The sequence below is a fragment of the Thamnophis elegans genome, chromosome 4, assembly GCF_009769535.1.
Source record: "Thamnophis elegans isolate rThaEle1 chromosome 4, rThaEle1.pri, whole genome shotgun sequence".
Classification (NCBI taxonomy): Eukaryota; Metazoa; Chordata; class Lepidosauria; order Squamata; family Colubridae; genus Thamnophis; species Thamnophis elegans.
Genome location: NC_045544.1, coordinates 65,339,472 through 65,361,484, shown reverse-complemented (window position 1 = coordinate 65,361,484; position 22,013 = coordinate 65,339,472). Strand labels below are relative to the sequence as shown.

Genomic DNA, 22,013 nt, shown 5'->3' with positions numbered 1-22,013 from the left:
AATGAGCTAAATTTCAAAATGAAGTTCAGTTCTGCTAGGCCAAAAGAGATCAAACAAATTAATTATTTTTCATGTTATGTTTCTTCTGAAGATCCCTTTACCAGATGGTTTTTAATCAGTAAAAGGCAGCTCCAGCCACATATTTATTTCTCTAAGCTAGCCTCTTTCTTCTCCTTTGATGTTTTATAATAAAACATATTAAATACATTTCATTAAATGTTTTATTTTTAACAAACGATCCTGTTTTGTGTACCAATTGGGCCTCATTTCACAGAAAGAAAACAAGCAAAAATATACACACCCTCTCAGCGCGCACCTCATTAGCTAAAGCTGCTTGATTCCCCCCCCCCCCCCCCCCCCCCCCCCCCCCCCCCCCCCGGCAACTGAGTCAAGGGTCATAGGCTAATGTAAAAATAAGCATGTAGATGTCTGCAGATTTATATCCTGCACAATAAATTTGAAAGAGATGTGCTAAATTTTAGTCTTTGGACTTTGTGCTTCCATCTATTAGGAAAAGACCATATGGTGTTCACAAAATGTTTTGGACCACTAATTTCAGAACCTAGAACATACCGGCCAAGGCTCTGACAGATGATATTAAAATCTATCTGTGCTTGATATAAAGTTATCTTCTTGTAACAAATGTATACAGATGGTGGCCAATTAGCTGTTGGCATTCATGTGTAAAATAAATATGGGTATTCTATCAGATGGCTTCATTTGCTCTCTAATTAGATTGCACACTTTTTCCTTAGCATACATACAAATATTAGGCAAGATATTCTTTGTTGATCATCAAATATGATGTGCAGAATTGCAATTAATAAAAGACCAAAAAACCTGCCCACCCTTCTAACACTGGCTCACTTCAAAATACAAATACTCATCAGGTTTTTACAAAAAAGTATTAGTACAAAGGGCAACATTAAAAAAGAACCGGGAAAAAGTTTAAAAAACACACAGAAAAACCAATAACAGAAACCAAAAGACAAAATGGAGAGAGAGATGCTCTTTTATCTTTCTCCAAAACCAACTGAAGGATTGTTTTTGTCTACCAATTGTCCAGAAAATCAAATCCCGTCTTCAGGATAGCATTATTTGCATTACTCTGTGGAAAAAAAGAAAGAAAAATTGTTTTAGAAAAGAAAGCAAGTAGTTACAACTCAAAAGGATGTAAAAACAGGAACAGCCAAGGCAAAAATGACAATATGGTACAATGGTTTGGGTCTACACTGCATTAGGAAGGCTTTTGATTCCACAAAGTGTTTCCACCAGAAAACCACCAATGGGTTTTCAATGGTTGTCTCTCCATTCTGACTAGCTTATGGATTCCCAAACATTTCCTCTAGAAGGCTGGCCAAAATGAGGGAAGCAAGGCTATGAAAGAATTGCCTCTCCCCTATTACCAGCTAGAACGGAATTTCATATATCCTGTTTGGCAGAAAGAACTATCAAACGTTTCCCAGGTTTGATGCACAGTGGCCCACAGCCATATATGGCTGTGCTCAAATATTCTGCTGTTTTAGATATTCAGATTATGATTGGCTTTTCTCTGAACTTTCTCGGAAGGTTCCAGTTACCAGAAATGCTACCCAAACAATATTTAAATTTAATGGGAGACATGTAGGAATATTTGTATGATCGGAGAGGCTGGGTTATCCAGAACCAAGTACCAATTTTACTTGCACAAAAATGAATGCCCCACATTATTCCACTTTACCCTTCAAGCAACTAGTCCCTTAAAGAACCATTTCCATAAAAGAAGTAGGGAGAGGATTGGTCATCTCTTTGTTCCTTCAACCATTAAACAGATTTTATAAGTGAGGTATAATGTAGGCTAGAAATAACAAAGTTCTAAGGTACAGAAGTAATTCTACACACAAATCCATCGTACAAGTACAATTAGTTCTTACCTGTTCATGCACATCTCAATTTAATAATAGCTTTGCAAGATCATGCCAAGGCCTATCTTAGGTGAGCATTTTGTTTCTCTTAGTAATCAACAAAAAGATAGAGACATAGATTTCTAGATTCATTTTTATTTATTCAAAGAATGTATATAGTTGCCCAACTCAAACAATGCAACTCTGAGCACCTTTAAAATGCCCCTCCCAAACTGCTGTTCTCTGCAAGCAGCATTTGGATGACTCCTCCTCTCAATCCAGGAATAAGACCAACTGCCTGTGCAAGACTTGTCCATGATTTCATCCAGCTCTTTCAAAGCCACTAGCCATGGGTAGATCTTCAGGTCATGAAAGTTACTAGTTATGGTGTGGAAAAAGTGCTTCCTTTTTTACAGTTCTAAAATTCTTCTAATACACTTCATTGGATGATCTAAGATTCAAGTGTTTGAAAACTCTTGTCTACTTTCTCCTTGCTTTTATATTTTACTTATTTTTATATTTTTAATGATTTTATGCACCTCAATCATGTCCTCTGCCCTTCACCTTTTCTCCAAGATAAAGAGTCCCATCGTTTTCTCATAGGCAGATATTTAGGTCCCCTTTCCATGTTGGCTGCCCTCTTCTGCACCTTTCCCAACTCTATTATGTCCTTTTTCAAATGCATTCTACTTTATATTCCAGGTGTGAATGCTTGTTAGATTAGCAAAGAAGGCATTACATTGCCAGCAGTTTTACTTTCAACTCCTTTCACAATAATCCTGAACATGACATGAAATGTGTCTTTTTTATAGCTACCATGCACCAAATTGGCATCTTCACTGAGCTACTGATTTTGACGTACACCCTCAATCCCCATATCCTTTTCCTGTTTTAGTTACAGAAAACTCGGACCTTGTGCATGTGCTCTAAACTCTAAAGTGCATCATTTTACATGTAATTAAGTAGAAGAGATGCTCATCTGGTTGCAGCACACCATTCCCTTTAAGAGGAGCTCTTCATACTCAGTTTTGGATTCTACCCTCATGAATGGAAAAATCTACCCTCTTCCACTGCCTGTGTTAGACACCTCTGCACACTGGAGCTGCTGCTACAAATGTCACATTTGCTGGCAATCAGAAGGCAATCAAGTTTATGTTTATGAAACAGCATGCAGGGCTTCAGGCGATCTATTACTAGCATATGCTGCACATTTTAAAGACATGAAACAGTGATGTTCCCATCTTAGATTTTTAACCTCTGATCTTCTCCGGGAGGAAAACAAAGGATTTCAGTTGTAAGGTTTTAATAGCCTAACACACGTGTGTCAAACTCGGCCCGTCACGTTGCCATCACGTGATATTTTGCAACGTTTTTATCTCTTCGTGAAGCTGCTGTGGGTGTGGCTTGTGTGTGAGACGCATCGGGCCCACGAGTTGCCAGACATCCCTGCTCTAACAGAACTCATTTTCCTGGACTCAGTGTTGTTGTTGTTATTTTTATTTGTTTACTTTTGCTTATGTTCTTTCTACCTCTCATACGGTAACAGGACAGACAACTAAGAATCAGCCCCTTCTTACCTGGCCAAATCCTTGTAAATCTGGAACAAAATTGCTTTGGGCATCTTCCTTTTGGGTTGCAGCAGATGACAATTTCTCTGCAGGGTCAGAATGAGCATCAAAGGCACTAACTGCAGGTTGGCTGGAGAGAGGCTTTTCCCATTCTACAGGTGTGGTGGGAACAACTGGGGCGATCGCTTTTTCAGGCTTAGGAGCACTAGGCTTCTCTGCTTTACTTGCTTCTTTTGGACCAGATTCTTGCCTGTAATAAGGCTGGAGGTTTTTCTCTCCTTTCTCCATGGATTTAATTTGGCTTGGGGTTAGCGAATGGAACTCAGACTGTTCCCCTTCGTATTTGGAGCGCTCAGCATTGATCTTCCAAAATGAGGACTCCTCTTCTTTTTTGGCTGGTATAAGCCCATCTGAGTTTTGAGGTTTACCACCCTGGGAAGGTTTGGGAGCTGGGGGGCCAGGTGCGGTTTTGCTAGGCTGTTTCTGTTCGTGCTGAGGTGCTGCAGCCCCTGGCTCTTGGATCAACAGAGAAGCAATACTGAATTCCATTTGACTCTGTTAGGGGATTAAAAGTTTAAAAAAAATGAACATTAGTTCTTTTCCGTGGACAACTAGTCGTTCAAATAAGACAAGGGAGTAGTTCATTTTAGCTATAAACATTCTTTGGCATCTTATACCGAGTACTGATGTTTCTACGGTAAGGAATCTTACACTTGGCGGTAAAAATGGTAATTCTCCAGTGGTGCAAATGATGCAGAACAACTCTTTATTCTAGGCTAACTTGGAGGAAAGAAACATTTTCCCCACTTCTTTGCTGGCGAAAAACATAGGCAAAGTTTTGTCAGAAAAGAGGTCGAAACATTTAAACCATTTGCTTACTTTGAAGAATGACCAAAATCAGAGGTCAGCAACATACTGCCATCCAGATGTTGCCGGATTGCATAATCCTTTGTCAATGATTATACTGAGTAAGGCTATTGAGAAATAAGAGTTGCCCACCCGGAATTCTTTAAGTACAAAATACACATTCCTTAAGAGTTGTTATCATGATGCAAAAAAATGTAGAAAATGTTCAAATGGAAACAATAATTTAGTGGCTCTGGACAAGGGGGGGAAAAAACCACAACAGTAAAATTTAAAAAGACAAAACAGCTCTCAACGACTCTGCCTGGTCAAAAGTTACTGAAGAAGTTCTTTCTCATCCATCATGCTCTCCCAGAAGTATAGTCTTGATCCAAGATATCTGAAAGTCATTTCCTCTCACACAAACCATTCCTGTGGGTTCAAGGCAATATATATATCTTGCTACATGAATTTTCTGGCCAGACCAGGATGCTATTTTTTTTAAAAAAGAAAAAAAATAGTCACTAAGAGCTCTGCTATGGAATAACAGTCTATGTTTAGACCGGGACAAGGAGATGGGAGAAATATTGTTAGAATATTTAGACAAGCGATTTAGTCTGGATATACAACATTTAAATTTAAAATTCCCAACCCATACTTTTATTTCACTAAGAATTTAAATCCTTCCTTTCATATTTTAAGAGACAACTTTTTAAAATGTAAGCATGCTCAGTCATGTCAAAAACCATCTTGAATACTTCATCTATTTCCCCAATCCAAAAGACAACACAAAACATATTTCCTTCCCAACTTTGCGAAATTAAATATCCATTCAGTAGTTAAGATTAAATCCTAATACTTGATTAGTATTACCAGGAAAATCAGGAGATCCAGACAGTTCAAATGGGTATATAGATTTATTGCTTAAGCTCTCTACAAGTATCTAAACTACTAACGGTTAAGGGAAATTAGGGGTGGGGTGGGGGGGAGAAGAATAGAAGGAATTCAAGGTGGGCTAGAATTAGATCTCTTGTGGGTGCAAAGGGACTCGTGACTGATGATGCGTTTCACCCTTCCTTCGGTCTCAGCCTTGTCATCTCCTACAGTAACCTAAAGTTCTAGGATGCACACAACTCCCTCCTTCTCAAATTTTCTTCCATGGCAATCCCATCCAAACATAATGTCAAATGCCAGTTGTTGCACAAGCAAGGAAGCACAAAACCATAGTGTATAACAATGCAATTAAAAAAACAAAGACTATGTCCAACCTCCTCCCAAAACTCCAATCCAATTTCTGGAAATCTCATTCCTGCCCATGCATGTAACACGGTTCCAATAATTCCAATAATTCCAATAATTCATAATGTGTCCTGTCTATTGCAGCTTTAACTCCATTCACAAATGCTAAGTGCAGCTTTGTCCATTAAGACATTTTCTAGAATTCCTAGACCTGCTTTCATCATCCCTGGGACACTTGCGATGAGGGACGACAACAACATCATTTTCTAGAATTCTCAGCAATTATCAGAACAGCTGGGACATCCTGGAAGCCTAAATCCATATAACTCAGAGGCATTCAGGTAGGGAAGGGTGCTCTAAGCCCAAAAAAACCCTTTTGCTACCCTCAAATCTTTTAATCACACCATCAATGACATTTGTTTATATCAGAAATCGGCAACCTTAAATACTCAAAGAGCCACAAAGGTCCTAACCAGATGCTCCCAGTTAAATTCTGGAGCTGACCGGAAGTCTGTTTCTCCCACCATAGAGTCTCCTCCTAGCGCAGTATCCTTTTTCCTCTACCTGTTCTAACTGAAAGCCCTATCAATTGTGGAGCCAACCAGAAAATCATAGAGTCTCCTCCTGGCACACTGTGCTCCCCCCCCCCCGCCAACTGGAAGCTCCTCTCAAAATTGTGGCACCGACTGACAATAGGGATCCACAGCAGAGGGATGAAAGAGCCACATGTGGCTCCAGAGTGCAGGTTGCTGACTCCTGGTTTATATCCTGGCTTGATCATCATGGAAGAAATATATGTGAAGGTCTTACTTCTCCCAGGAAATTTTATTAAATTCACTTCATGGCTGAATATTTTTCATCAGCTGTATCACAGTCTTCAACAACCTAGACACTAGGTTCTTGCAGTTTCTCCTATTTCCCAAAACTGGCCAGACTTATCGAGATGATGCCCAAGCTGGGAAAGATGCTCCATGGATCAAAAGAAAAGATTGTGGAAGTTGCACTCTCTCTCCTTCAGAAGTTGCCCTGCAGGCCCAATATCCAATCATTGCCATCCCTTCCAGCATGTATGAGTTGCATTATAAGGCTGACTCCCATCATGCTGAATCAAGCTGGATCTGAACTGACATATAGTCAACTCTGAACTAAAACCAGAGAATACCACAAGAATCCAAAGAGCTATTTTTATACGTTATGCGCTTGTGGGGAATGTAGAGTATTTCATGAAGTAGATAGCGTGCAGAGCCAAAACAAGCTATTTGGCTTGGCAACTGCAAAACAGAAGAGAAATATGGGGGTGGAGGAGAAAGTAAAACAAAACCTGAAGGACAGGAGCTTATAAAAATGTTCAAAAGCCCTAACCTTAAGCAGAACCTAGACTTCCACAAAGCAAAATTATATCCAAGTCATTAAATAAGAACCCACAGCAGGCTGCATTGATACTCTTGGGAGTCCATATTGCAAGAGAAAGCTGTTCTATGGTTGCATTTACTCAGTGCCTTAAACTTGTCTAAGATGGGATTAAATAGTCTGTGATTCGGTGGCAGACAACTATTGTTTTATGTGCTGTCTTGAAGCAAACCACTTTATTAAACCATAATATTTTTTCAGCAAAGCACATTATGCGAACATAGCACTTGTGTTTCGTTGATCTAAGTTCACAATTAAGCAACTTAAATGAACCTAGCCTACTTCCTCCAGCAATTAAGAATTTCTGTTTGTACCAAAGATAAGGCCCTTGAGGAGTTTAGTCAACTATGTTCCTGGTGATGGTGTAACTCTTCAAACTATTTTTTATTTAGAACTATAAACTGAACTGCTCCAAGAATTCTCCCTTCCATTGCCAAAGGATTGGACAGAAAAAATAAGACAAGACTGAAATCCATAACGATGGTATTCCATATATATAGGAACGTAAATAGTACATTTAAGTTTTTAAAACAATATAAAAAACATGCAATTATCTGTCTTCCTATTTCATTAAGTTTTCTTGTGTTTAGTCACTCTGCGTATGTTTTTGCCAAGGCAATCAGAAAAAAAGTTTGCATTCCAAAAAAGAATATGTACATGGAAAAATGGAGGAGGTTTACATAAGGATACACTGTGGTTCTTAAAATGCTTTGCTTCAAACTTTTTGTTTGAACATCCATGGATGGAGCTGTTTTGTAAGGAGGGATAAATTTCCTCCAAGCTTGATGTGCAGGACTGATGAACAACTAATGGAAACATATAGTTGCAGCTATTGCTGCCCAAGGGAGCCACACGAGTTACTGAAAGCAAAGGTTCACATACTTTTTGCTGCACACAAATATGAAGCTTTGGATCATTTCCTCAATAAATATATGAACAAGTATAATGTGTTTTTGACTCATTTTTAAATTGGATTTTGTTATCTAGTTGTAGGAAGAACAGATTATGTTGATGCCCTATTTATGCAAAAACATAAAAAATGCACTTGCTATCATTATTCATGTGTGATCAGCAGACGTTTCCCTCCAGATCTTCTTGGGTTGCCACCAGGGTGGGATTGAAAAACTTTAGCAACCAGTTCTCTGCCTGATTGCTGGGTGGACATGGCCTTGGGGGCTTGGCCTCGTCAGCTTCCTGCACCACGGCGGCAGTGGGGCGGATTTTCGCCCTCCCCAGGTTCCAGGTGCTTTCTTTGAGCTTCTGGGAGGGTGAAAAAGTCCTCCAGAGGCTGGAAATGGACCAGTTTCCGGACTTCTGGAAGGCCTATTTTTCGCCCTCCCAGAGTCTCCGTGAGGGCCCTGAACTTACCTGGCATGATGAAAAGGCCACGTGGAGACTCCGGGGAGGGGCGGGGCGGGGTGGGGAGGGTCAGTCGGCCCTTGTAACTACCGGTTCAGCGAACCAGATTAAAATTAATATCTGATTTGCCTGAACCGGTCCGAACTGACTGAATCCCACTACTGGTTTCCACTCTTTGTAGTCGTCAGAACTAGCTACACTGGGGAGGGCAGAGAGAAACAGAAGATCCAGGGTTAGGAGGATCATTTGCTACCTGATCCTGCGTTCACTGGGTTATATGGGGAGCCTTTGCCATAATGGCTGAGGATTATGTGAACTGTAGCTGAAGCAATCCAGAGGACCCCAAATTGGGAATGATCCCAGGACTTTCATCCAGCTAAGTCCTGCCGATGAACAAGAGAGTCAATTTTAAAATCAGTGTGTCCATTTCACATTTGAAGCATTATTTCATCTCATTTTAAAGCATCATTTTCTCCAACATAAATCTACACTCAACAACCAGCTGCCAAGGGCTGTGTTGGGAGAGCTGTAAAGACAAATGATTACTGTCAAGAAACAAAAGGCAATCAGCAAAATATATCAGCAAAAAACACAGACAGGCACAGACAGACAGACTGACACCAATGCGTTTTTGGACAGACTTATTCAGAAGACGTTGATTTACTAATACAGTAGGTTCGCCAAATAAAGTTAAAAAGTAATTATAATTCTTTATCTCCCAACCTCCATGTTTCAGAACTTTATATATGATTCTGAAGTACTCAAATGAGGCTAACCGTTGTAATAAGACATAAAGGGCAAAGAGTGACTTACAGCCTCTTCCTTACCACGTTTCTATTCTTTACACCTAAATTATTACTTAGAATATTCTAGGAAACTAATCTTCAGCAGAAAGCATGTGACTGCTTGTAATATACAATTTAGTTCTAGAATTTGAAATGTGTTGTGCCTTTTTCCTCGAGCAAAATTAATGCCGGTCGAGCAGAAGAAAGAAAATGGAACAGCGCTAGCCATAGAGCTCATGCATATACAATTCTATTTATCAAAGATGGAGGGAGAGAATAAAACAGGAAAGCAATATTTGGGACTCCAATGGTCAATTCGAAGAGTGCCCTGCATTACATGGAATGGTCTTTCAATCACAATTTCACCTAGAAAAACAAGGAAGGCACTCTGTAGAGATCCTCAGTCATCCTGGTTGTGGTTGTCCCAAAAGTGCTTTTTCAGGAGGCAATGGGACTTTCTTGTTTTTTCTTTTGAAGACATTTCGCTTCTCTTCTCATCCAAGAAGCTTCTTCAGCTCTGACAGGACAGTGGGGAATGGAAGGATTTATATTTATATTCAGAACCAGGACACAGATAAACCTCCAAGTTCTTCAACTACCCTCTAAAAGGATGCTAATTGCCAGCTGTCTGCAAGGAATATAAATCCTTCCATTCCCCACCATCCAGTCAGAGCTGAAGATGCTTCTCGAAAAAGAAGCAAAACGCCTTCAAAAGAAAAAACAAGAAAGTCCAGTTGCCTCCTGAAAAAGCACCTTTGGGACAAGGAAGACAGTGTAAAATGTTTCACTGCAGCTTTGGGCTACCTTCTTAAGCATGGTTAGACATTTTTTTCAGACTTTTGCAGAGGTCAGAACAGAATGAAGAGAAGAGAAATTCCAATACCAGCTTATGAATTGCATTTGTCAAAAGTCAAGATTTGATGACCATAAACAAGTAAACCCAATACTTGGAGCATTCAGAGTGTAGGTCCTGAAAAACATAGAAAACTACTTTATTCCAAATCAGATTACTGACCTGCCTGGCTAAGTGTGCTGCTGAATCCCTCCCAGCAATCTCAGCCAGCATGACTAATGGTGAAAGATGTGGGGCATTATTCAGCAACATCTGGAAAGTCATTAGCTTTCCATATCTGAACAAGTAGACCAGTTTACAATGACTTTGGTCCAGTTATATTCTGTCTCTACAAATACATTTCACATTGTGAGCATGAAACAAGGGTTTCTTGTACTTCCATTTGTTCCTCAGATGATAAATGGTAAAATGAATTATTTTTTATCATTATTATTGTTTGAAATTTATTTTGAGAAATCACAATTTTTCTGCTGTTGAAACCTATATTTCACGAGATCACACATAATTTATCTCTGGGCCCCAAAGCAGAAGTTTATTACTGCATTCTGTGTTTTGAAAAGAAACAAGCCTGACAATTCTTGCAAATATAACAATTCCACAAAGTTACCTTCGTTTCCCAAGAAAAAGGAGCAGAATGCTCATCTTGCCAGGTGATATCCTGAAATAAAAGCAAAAACACACCAATAAGCACATACTTTTTTCAAGGCAAAAGGAACAGAATCATCCAGAATACCTTAAAATTGAAGTCAAGGGAAGATTTTTTTGAGACCAGCCAAAATGATAAGATTGCATAGACTCTGGAATTCTCCACCAGTAAGACAGAATAAATAAAAGGGGATGAAAAAAGAAACAAATGTTCCCAAAAAAGTAAGCCAGTGGGAAGACTAAACTCCATTTCATGTATATAATTGAATATTCGTCTTAGAAAATAAATCCATAGGGGAAAAATGTGATGGATGACAAAGTTTCCACATATTTTTGAATCTTAGAACTTTGGGACTTGTTACATACATGAGAACATTTAAATTCTATCATTCCCCATTTACAGAATCAAATGATCCATTCAAAATCTAACCTGAAGTGAGAAAATTCTCCCCTCTCCTCTGCCTACCAACGGCTTAACCTCTTCAAAGCATAGTCTACCTGGATTTTAACTGTCAATTTCCCTGTTCTTAACTTTCCAATTAATAGTGTACTAGATCTTTAACTATTCAGTTTAACAAATTCATTTTATTATAGTTTCCCCTTTTGGTCCTCTTTCCGTTGAAATCTTCTTTCATCAGTGATTTTCATTTTGTAGCCATCTGGTTGGCTTAATCTTAAAGTCATTCCTTCTTCTAGCATCGGGGTGACCTCTTCGAGTTTTATTCATATCCTGAGTAGTACAAATTATTCCTATTTTATTTAGTTTATAAATAGGTTTAAATGAAAATCCCAATTTGTATCAAATACTCTTCTGTGAGAGGCTTAAATGCATTGTTTTTGTAAAATAATCTGATTAATTACTTGACAAACCACTGCCTCTTCCTCAATTTGCTTCAACTTGTGAACTTCCTGAATATTTTTTTTCTAGAACGTTCATTTAAAAAACTTTTAATTATACTTGCACTTAGTTTATTCAACTTTGCAAGCCTGGAATTTTGAACTTTGTCCTTTTCAGACAAATATAATTCAAAGAAGAGATCATTAAGTCTCATTGCTAGATAATCCATCAAGTTACTGTCCCCAGATTTTTTTTGCTAATACCACTGATACAGAGACTGCTTCATCTGTCAAGATCTTCAACATCTGCCAGAAATGTTTAACATCCATAAGATCCTTCTCAACCATTTTATACAAGAGACATTTTTAGTATCTAAGCCGCAAGCTTGACTAGCAGACAAATGTCTAATAGTTGCCTTAAATTATTATTTCTTTCAGACAGACCTGATCTATCTTCTTTTATCAAAGTAAAGGACTTCTCTTATTCTAGTTTCAGTTCCCGACTGAGTTTTTTAAAAATGTTTGGTTGGGTTGGAATCTTTTTTCAAAAACAGCCTGATTCAAAAACTGTCAAACTTTTTGGTTTCATCCTCTTCTTGTCCAATGAAGCAGCTCTGTCAATGGTTTGGTTTGGGCACTTTCATCTTCCTCCCTCCCTCCCTTCCAAAACATATCTCCTAAATGTTTTGCATTTCTTGAAGAGGAATTTAGTTTTATTAAAAGCTGAGAATGGCTAAAAATGTTGAGTTTGAGAATGAGCAAAGATTTCAGGGGACAATCCTGTTTTAATATGGGGGTACCATATTTAATTTTCTCTAATTATTCTGGCAATCTCTACAAACCTCAGATAGCAACAGCTAAGTTATTCAATCAACAATAACTTTGCAGTGAGTAACATTCTCTCCCTAGAAAACTTTACTATTTTTTGCTCCCTGTACCCCTGTATAGTACAGGGAGCATGCTCCCTGTATCAGATATAGATCTGATCTCTATTCTTCCTTGGTATTCTGTACTCTGTATGTGGCTTTGTATTTATTTGTGAATTGTGATACTCATATTAAAGTTCACTTATTACAGTTTCTAAAACTGAAAAATAAAAAGGCGAGTTTCAGTTTATTGCACTGAGCTAAGCTCAAACACGCTTGTGTTTGACAAGACTTTTTAAAAAAATCTTTCCAGAAGAGATCTATCAAGATATTTTCCTTAATGGCTTGGAGAGTTTCATCATAAAACTCTATTTCTTAAGCTCTTATCTTACACTATTCTTGGATGTAAAAAAAAATGAATTGCTCCGGCATTGGCCATGCCACTGAGGAATGTCAAAGTCTCTAATCCATTATGCTTGGCATATGCCTGATAACCTTATGAAGGTCCCTTGATTCTGATGTGGTCTTGCTATCAGGCCGAAGTGGCCTTGCTTCTTTTATTTACTGGAAAATTGCTGAGATCTAACAAGGCAGAGAGCTGAACTAAGAAGAGGGAAATAGTTAATGTCTTTGATTCACATTCAGACAACTTAGAATAAATCCCTCAGGGAAATAACATGACGTAGAAAGATATGGAGTGTTCCCCTAAAGCGGGAATTAAGTTTTTATTTGGGCAGGAACAGGAATATCTCTGCTGGCTTCTGCACATCCATGACAAAAAGGCCACCCCTTAAGTCAAAAGACGATCACATGCTGGTTCCAGCAGCAGTAGTAAAGCATCAAGCACAGAAAAGTCTGCATCTAGTTACAAGTCACCCAGGCAGTAACTATATATAAAAGTGAAATACCACTCATGCATCATCACAAAATCTCCAGAACCGTAAAGCCAACAAACATGAAATTTGGCACATATGCTCCACTTGGCTTCTAGGTGCTCGCTAAGAAAGGATTTTTCAAAATGACCATCAGATAATTAGTATTTTTTATAGTATTATTAACACGCTCTGATGCTAAGGAGTTAGACGTTCTACTCCCCCTTCCCACCTGAAAAGAACTCTTTTCCAACTGCCACTTCCAACTGTGTGGGCATGGGTGTGGCCAGCGCATGACTCATCCGGCCTGCGAGCTGGAAGTTTAGACATTTTATTCCCCCTCCCCACCTGAAAAACACTCTGATGCTAAGGAGTAAAACTGAGGGACGCAAAGGGAGATAGGAGAAGCCTCTGTGGGGCAAGCCTGAGGGAGAGAAGGGGATAGGAGAGGATCAATGGGGCAAGCCTGAGGGAGAGAAGGGGAGAGGTGAGGCAGATGGTAACTACTCATTTATTTTCCAGATATTAAGTGTCGATTTATCAAGCCCGGATCACATAGTTTCCTAGCGGAGCTACGTGTTACAATAAGTCAGCTAGTGTTACAATAAGGGCATTCGAAGAGAAAGATAGGAGAGGAGACACTGGCATCTTTCTTTCATTTTTTTCAGGAATAGCAAATGACAAATACCAAGTGCAGACCATCCACCACAGATAGTAATAACTTCTCTGTTAGCCAAAGCACAAAAGAATCTTCTGTGATCACTATGAAAGCATTTGAGCAGCAGCAGCAGCCCTTAGTTTTCTATGTGGCATTTTAATACTACTAGTAAAAAATGAAGAATGATGAGGAAGAGAAAGAAAAGAGATACACACTCAGTACTCACAGAGCCCTTTTTCCCACCCCAAGCTATGTTCCTGCAGCTTCTTCTTCATGCCTTGGAAGGCACTCTTGAAAGCACGGAGTTTGCTGTACTGATGTAGCTTCCGTGCACACATCTGTCAGTTCCACCAGATACACAAACGCAGGAAATGAACTTCGTTGGAAAGATAAAACAACTTCTACTGAAATTGGCTGCAATAAAACAAAATTTTATATGTCTGGTTGTGGTATACCTTCTCCTCCTCCTTATACTCCAGTAAATTAGCAACATGTTATCTTGTTGTTTTGAACTTTTAAAAAATGTGTCAATCCCTTTTGCATAGGTAACAGCTCCTATGTTTTTCTGTTAAGGTTAATTTCCTCCCTTTCTGCAAAATCCAAACTCTAGCTCCAATGCATGAAGAATCTAGAAGAGCACAACAGTTGTCCTCGGCAAATGTCTTGCCCCAGGAATCATCAGAAATGCCAACGGAAACTAGCACTTCTCTATGCTCTCAGATTAACTGAATTGTTTGAAAAAATAATTGTCTATATAACGTTCCAGAAAATCATCACCTGTGCTGAGTTCCTGTAGTTTCCCAAACTGTGCATACACAGACTTCAGTTGTGACATTGCTTATCTTTCTTTTATCCAGCTTCACTTTCTTTTGGCTAATTGGCTAGGACAGTCCTTTTGGAGATGAGGCTATCAAGAGAAGATTGAAGCATATACTGTTAACCATATTGGTTTGGGAACCACTTATATTCTTGGTGAAGGAGCTACAATAAGCTTAGAAGGCTCACCAGATTATGGGAAATTGGCATGCCAACCATCAGCTTCTGCTGCCTTTCACAAATACATCTGACCCTCAAAGAGATACGAAAAACATTCTTAAATGCTTTGTTTGGAAGAATTTCCACTTTTCCAGCAAAACAATTTTGGGAAACAACAATGTAATACTTCCAACTCTTCTCTTCTCTCCTATTCCTATTCTATACATTAAATTAGTCACATTAACTCTTCCCTCATGGAAGTCCCAGCTGATGCTTTTTGAGTACCCACTACATTTTCGCAGAATGCCAATGTGCTCTCCAGTCCCAAAGAATTAGGATGCCCTCTTCTGGGAAGTATAATTGATATAAGATTCCAGAAACTAACAACATACCTATCCGCATATAATGGGTCCCATCATCTTGTGGGACCCAGAAAGTCAGACATTTTTGTTGTGGCTCTTACCCCTTGGAATATCATCCCTCTGAAGATGAGATATGCCCCAATGCTGTTGGCTTTTTGTAAGGCATTGAACACATGGCTGTGTTCCTGAGCATAAGAATTGGAGTATCACTCATGACCATGAGGAATTTATGCTGATGACTGGTTGTTGTTTATTTCAGCTACTGATGATATATTTATGTATTTATATGCATTTTCAGAGGTAGAATCCATGATGGCGCAGTGGTTAGAATGCAGTATTCCAGGCTAACTTTGCTTACAGCCAGGAGTTTGATCCTGAAAAACTCAACGTTGACTCAGCCTTTCGTATGTTCGAGGTTGATAAAATGAGGACCCAGATTGTTGGGGGCAATATGCTGACATTTGTAAAGCGCTCAGAGAGTGGAGTGGTATATACGCCTATGGAGTTGTATATAAGTCTAAATGCTATTGCTACGCTATTTCTATTTATTTTATGGTTTTAATTGCTGTTAATCACCCAGAGTCTCTATAAGAAGATGGGTGGCCATATAAATTGAATTAAATAAACAAACAAAAATCTGTATATGCATATAGTGATGAGATATATACGACAAGACAGACTGTAGATAGGCAAATGTAATTATCGTTCCCTGACTGCACTTTTATTGATCCACATAAATTAAAACTCCTACTTCCAAACCTACATGAGAAGTTTTGAAACTATTATAGATCTTAACCATAGGAAACATCTCAGCCCTGGTTACTGGATCTTTCAGAAGTTAAAGGATCTTGCATAAGTTAAAGCCACCACATAATCAAGTTTCCTCCATGCTCAATGTTTTAAAAAATAATTTCAACTGTGCTTTTTCACAATTTCTCTTACTTAGTCCAACTAAACACATATTTAAAAATAGCAAAGAATGTATTTACCCAGGAGAACAGATGAGGCTTCTCTGCTGTAACGTCAGATCTCTGGAATATCCTAACCCCCAGGGTGAGGTTTGTCCCCACCTACCTCTCCTTCCAGACTTTAATGGTTGGCCTGGGGACAACTGGCTTTGATGGTTGGCCTGGGGACCCAATAGGGGACTACATCACTGGAGGGACTATTGGACCAATTAGCTGATCACCACTTTCCCCCTGCTCTTCCTCCCTGTCCATCTTTTTAAATTTCATGTTACTTACAGGTAGCTCTCCTTTAGCACTTCATTTAGCGACTATATGCAGTCATCATGATGATGAAGTAACTTTATGATCAATTTTTAGAAGGTGTTTTAAAAATACCCAGGCCTGGAATATTCACAATTTTTGTGTGGAGAAAGACAAAAAGGATTGTCAGTTTCCTGTAATCAAACGTAAACAATTCCACAATACTAATTTTAGCAGTAGCTTCCTACCACCTGCTGTTAACAAGTTAGTTGTTTGCAGGCCATTTTTATAATGTTTATTCCTGTGAATGAATTTGCAGGCTAAGTTAAGCACTGCCTTTCCTTCTTTCCAATTATTTTTAACTTTACAATCTCCTTTTTGGTTTTCTACTCCTGAAAGATTATAGGTATAGCTTTACTAATGTAACAAAAATATCCATAGGGCTCTTAGCTATTACTGTACTGTATCCTTTAAATGGGCATTTAAGGAAGTGCAGAATTCACTAGAAGAACCTTCCCCGATCTGGTGTACTCCAGATGTTTGAGATTTGGAATTCTCAGAATTCCTAGCTAGTATACCCAAAATGGGAGATTATGTTTTGAAATGAAAAAAAAAGCCCTCCCCAAGTTATCTTGAATTAAAATCTGAAGTACCTAATGTCTTAAAATATAGTTGAAATATTTGATAATCCTATTGTCCTATTATTGCAAAAACATTGAGAACTCCTGTGGCATCTTAATGCTTACCAAACTCTGCAATATATAAATTCCACAATTGTTTGGATCGGTGGCCAGATTTAGAATTTTCACAGTATATCTTGGCTGGTCTTCTGGGGGGAGAATTTACTGTTTACAAAATAGTTGAAGGCTAGATGTAACTAGTCACAAAACACCCATTTATCAAAAAGCAAACTGGTAAAACTGCCCATTTCTATCCTTTATTTTCGAAATACCCCTTACTACCTTATACTTTTGCCTTTTTCTAGAGAGGTAGGCAAATACTTGACTGCAGCTAGCAACCACTTTTATTTTCCAAGATTACTTATGGAGCCTATCTGGAACCTAGAAGCATTTTTAAGAATAATAAATGAGAATAGTGTCAGCTTCCTATTTTTTAAAATTAAAAGAATATTTTAAGTCAGATGGAGCCTGTTATATGCCAAAAATGAGCCAAAAGGCACACATTAGTGCCCAGAAGCATTATATTGCCTAGCTCTGTTTTTAAAAACTTACAGATTTCTAAATGCATGCAAATAGACACAGAAAAGCAACTGTGTCAAATGAAAGATAATTGAAACCTTATGCCTGATAGCCAAAAATAACACAATTGTAAAATATTTTTACTTAGCAGTCACCATTTCTACTTGTTCTTAGTTTATGTTTATTATCTAAACATAAATACTATATGTTATATATACTATATAACTATTATATCCATTCTTCCTTTTTTTGTAGAGTTAAAGGCAGTTTCCAAGAGATTCTCATTTTATTTTAGTATAGAATAAAATTCTTTATTGGCTAGGTGTGATTGGAATTTGTCTTTGGTGCATATATGCTCTCAGTGTACATACTACATTATACCTGGCTTTCCAACACATTATTCTTTTCAGGCTCAAATAATGTGCAAATCACAACACAGCAAATCTGATTCATATGCTGTAATGATATCAATATAAGGCATACAAGTATGCACTCACATTAAACATTAAAAAAACCCACTTTGATAGCCATAGCAACAGCACCATACAGTGATTTATGTTATATCTATGCATGGAATGTAATCTAACCAGATGCAGAGAGATAGAACTCAACTGCCTGAACTGGAATGAGTGTAAATGAAATCTATTAAGACAGTCCCACCTTTTGATTTGACATCTTTTGAAAGCTGGGAGATAGGCAATCAACATTTTGCTTCACTTTTATTCCATTAAAATAATAAGCAAGTACAGTAAACTCTAAAGACCTTGAGTATCTGCCCTAGTTCATCACCTTTAAATTAAGCTTTTATTCAGACATACAAACTAGCCTGTTTTTCAGAAGAAATCTTGTTTAGAAAAACAGTGCAGCCGTTACAAATTATGTTGAACATCCTGACTGTTACTAATGTTTTTGTTATGATTTCACACTTTCCTGTTTTCACAGTAAAATAATCAGGCATTTTACAAGTACTCACTAGCAGTGACAACGATCACTGGGATACACAATAAAATGAAGGGTGTGATAAATAGTAAGAATCAACACTAAAAACAAAATGAATGGGAATGGGGGTAAACGGTTAAAAACTGAGGAGGCTGTTTCTTGTGTATTTAATAATTCTTGGAAATCTAGAGGAATTTTAATTCCTGCAGAGGCAGAAAATAAACATTCTCGAGACTCCAGAACTTTTCAACAGCACAAAGCTTGTGGCGTGCTCTTCCATCTAAATAAATCTCACTGAACACAGAGTGATTGATGTCAAAGTATGCATACCCAAAGAAATTTAGAAGAAAAACCCCTCCACCTATGACCTGAGACTGTGGCCCTGTGGACAAGGACTGCTGCTACACTGTACTCTCTATATAAGGACTCAAGGACTCCTTAACCTGGTAACACCCACCATCACCCCAAGAAATTCTGACCATCTTTTCTTACAATTGTTATCAGTTGTTATGATTCCATCTGTTTGAATATAGATGAATTTTGCTGTACTGCCTGTAAAATTAGGCAGTCTTTAATTACCCACTGATGAGTCCACTATCAATTGTAAAATTGTATATTGTTTATTTTTAATGTGTTTTGCTTTGCAATTCTGATCAGTGATGTGAAATATAGCTATCCACACCTGTTTGGATCTGGTCAGAGGAAGACTGCAACTCTCCAGCCCAGATGGAACCATGCATCTTGTCTACATATACCGACTTCGGCCCAATTAACTTTACTATAGGAGTAATGCCTAAAGGTAAAAGGAAAACAGCCCTCTGCACATGCCTCCCTGCCAGATACTTTTAGTCCTTTTTAAAATACTACCTTGTGTCCCCGAAATCTTTTCTCCACGCCTTATCTGTTTTTCCTTGATGCCACCTCGATGCACAGGTGACTCACCACTGCTTCAAAACAGGACCGTCCAAGCCGGGGCCGGGAAAACCAAAATGCAACATTACGCTGCTTACCCCCTGTACATGTGCAGAGCGCGACCGACCGGCGCACAAGAGCTTACCTCGTCCCCGAAGCGCACTACCTTCTGGCCGGTATTGAGGCGCAGGTTCGGGTAGCAGACCGGAGGCGGGTTGTCTCGGGCTGCCCCTCGGTGAGCCGCGTACCGGGCCTGGATGTTGGGCTGCACCAGGCTCTTGTCAATAATCTCGTCTTGCTGGCGGGGCGGCAGCCGCTCCCAGTCTGGCCCGTAGCGTTCGCGGATGCGCTCCTTCTCCGCCATGATTTTGCGAGCCATGGGGTTGAGCGAAGAGAAGTAGCTGAAGCGCTTACGTTCCCGCTCGTCCAGCGGCCGGTTCCCATTCAGGACCGCCGTACGAGAAGCGGCGATTGCCGCCGCCATGGACGCCATCGCCGACCTGCCCCTGCTTCACGCGGCCCCGGGAAATCGGCACGGCGAAGGGGCAGCAGCAGAGAGCCGACCGACTCTTCCGCCGCGCCCTCCGCTCGGCGGTTTTGCTCCGCTCTTCGCCTCCGCCAAGCTTTCGGCTCCTCCTCCTCCTGCGTTTAGCCACGCCTCCGTGGCTGCTCTCGGGCCTCGCTCCTCCTCTTGGCTCGCCGCGCTTCTTCCCGGTTGGAGCGGATGGCGTTTGCTGTGGAAAGGCCTCCTTGCTTTACTTCATCAAAGCCGCCAGATTTGCATAGAGAGCAACCTTCCCAGGTGTATTTCATCCGCTCAATCGTGGTGGTGGTGGTGGCAGCGTTATTTAAATTTAAAAACCTTATTTAAAAAAGCCATTTAATCTGGATAAGAAGCGTTCTAAACCCGCTTACTCAAATCTGAATCAGTGAAAACTCGCAACAAGTATTTTGAGTCGCCTCGCATAATTATGTTTTCCAGATGGACTGGTTCACCAACGGGCTGTTTTGCCTTAAGAGTAAGAGGCAAAAAATCCGATCTCTCGTGAAGGCTGTTTATGATGTACTGGAGCAAGGGGCACCTTGGGATTTTCAGCTGAGCTCAGGTGAACTCATCCCTCCCCATCCGTCCCATCAGCACCCAGTCAATCAGAATAGAGCTGGAAGGGACCTTGGAGGTCTTCTAGTTCAACCCACTGCTCAGGCAGGAGACCTGCACCATTTAAGATAGGTGGCTGCCCAGTCTTTTCTTAAAAACCTCCAATGATGAAGCACCTACAACTTCTGAAGGCAAGCTGTTCCACTGGTTAATTGTCCCATCTATCAGCGTCGACCTTAAGGATTGATGGAAAAGCTTTTCCCTGCCTTGGCATCTACATCATATTGCCCCAGATTTCGTATTTTCCTGGGGATCCAGCAATGGTGACGAACTCTTACAATGGCTGTAATGAGCCGATATAAAATGAATTCTGCTGCGGAGGGTGTTTTTCTATTTGATTTTTTAAAAAAATGATTATGGAATTTTTATATGTTTGTAAAGCAATAGCTCTTCATTGCTTTGAATTATGGGTTTCTTCTTTTTCAATCTCTCCACTCTGTGAGGGGAGCAAGAAAAAAAACACCACCCCAAACTATTTTGATAGGCAATTTCTCCTGGGTCTACCTGTTTTCCCCTCACTCTCACAGAGCAGAAAGATTGGAGAGGAAAGGATTATAGAAGAATAAGCAGGCACACAATGGGAAATAGACTTAGCATTTGCACAGCACACTGGCTGCTAGCCCCAGTGCATTGCTTTCCGATGTGTATTCCCTACTGTGTGCCTGCTTATTCACTTGTAATTCCTTCCTCTCCAATGAATGTAAATAGAAGCTTTAATTTCCTTATTAATTAGTCCAGCGCCAAGGTGATCATTCCAAAGAGCCAGGGAGTGGTTAGGAGGCAAACAAAAGCTGAAGGTGTGAAACTGATTAGTCTTTTCAGTTTGAAGCTGGAAAACGCAGTCATGGTCAGGTGATTTCCCACTTAGCAACCTCTTTACTTAGCCACAAAATTGCCAGCCTCAAATACTATTAAACAAGGAATATTTGTATATACTTCACATATTTTCATAGCTATCTTTTATCATCTTGATGCAAAACCAAAGGAGCGGATATTTTATTTTTAGAAGGATACATTTCCTGAAATGGATGGACTGAGAGTAGCAATACTCATAATCAACATTTTCTGAAAGCAAGTATCTGCAATTATTTCAAAGATTATTTTTGCTTTTTTCAATTATTTGTATTTTACATCCTTCAATATTCAGAAGCCCTAATGGGACAGAACATGATCTTGTACAATTTGGTTCATATTGATTTAAATGGGTTTAAGAACACTTAATTCCGCAGAGTATCTTTTTAAGTACATCACTGGTTAAGAAACAGAGGCACAGTTATATATAGAATAAATCAAATCATCATCTTCTGTCCAATAGTTCCAGTTATCAAAAAGATTTCTATTTTCTACTGCATTTATAAAGATATAAATCTTTGGTTTCCATAAAAATAGTATCAGAAATCAGATCATTTCATGTTCACAGAAAAATAAAAACCACACAAAA

The 22,013-nt window shown here is 39.3% G+C and overlaps 1 protein-coding gene across 1 annotated transcript; it reads right to left on the bottom strand.

Annotated features, from left to right (window-relative positions):
* Positions 1–380: 380 nt before the first annotated feature.
* Positions 381–20,037, bottom strand: C4H1orf198 (chromosome 4 C1orf198 homolog). Its single transcript, XM_032215711.1, has 4 exons — positions 19,559–20,037; positions 10,548–10,598; positions 3,461–4,006; positions 381–1,108 (listed from the first exon to the last, which is right to left on the bottom strand). The coding sequence occupies exons 1-4, from the start codon at positions 19,904–19,906 to the stop codon at positions 1,052–1,054; spliced, it is 1,002 nt and encodes a 333-aa protein (XP_032071602.1). The 5' UTR covers positions 19,907–20,037; the 3' UTR covers positions 381–1,051.
* Positions 20,038–22,013: the final 1,976 nt, after the last annotated feature.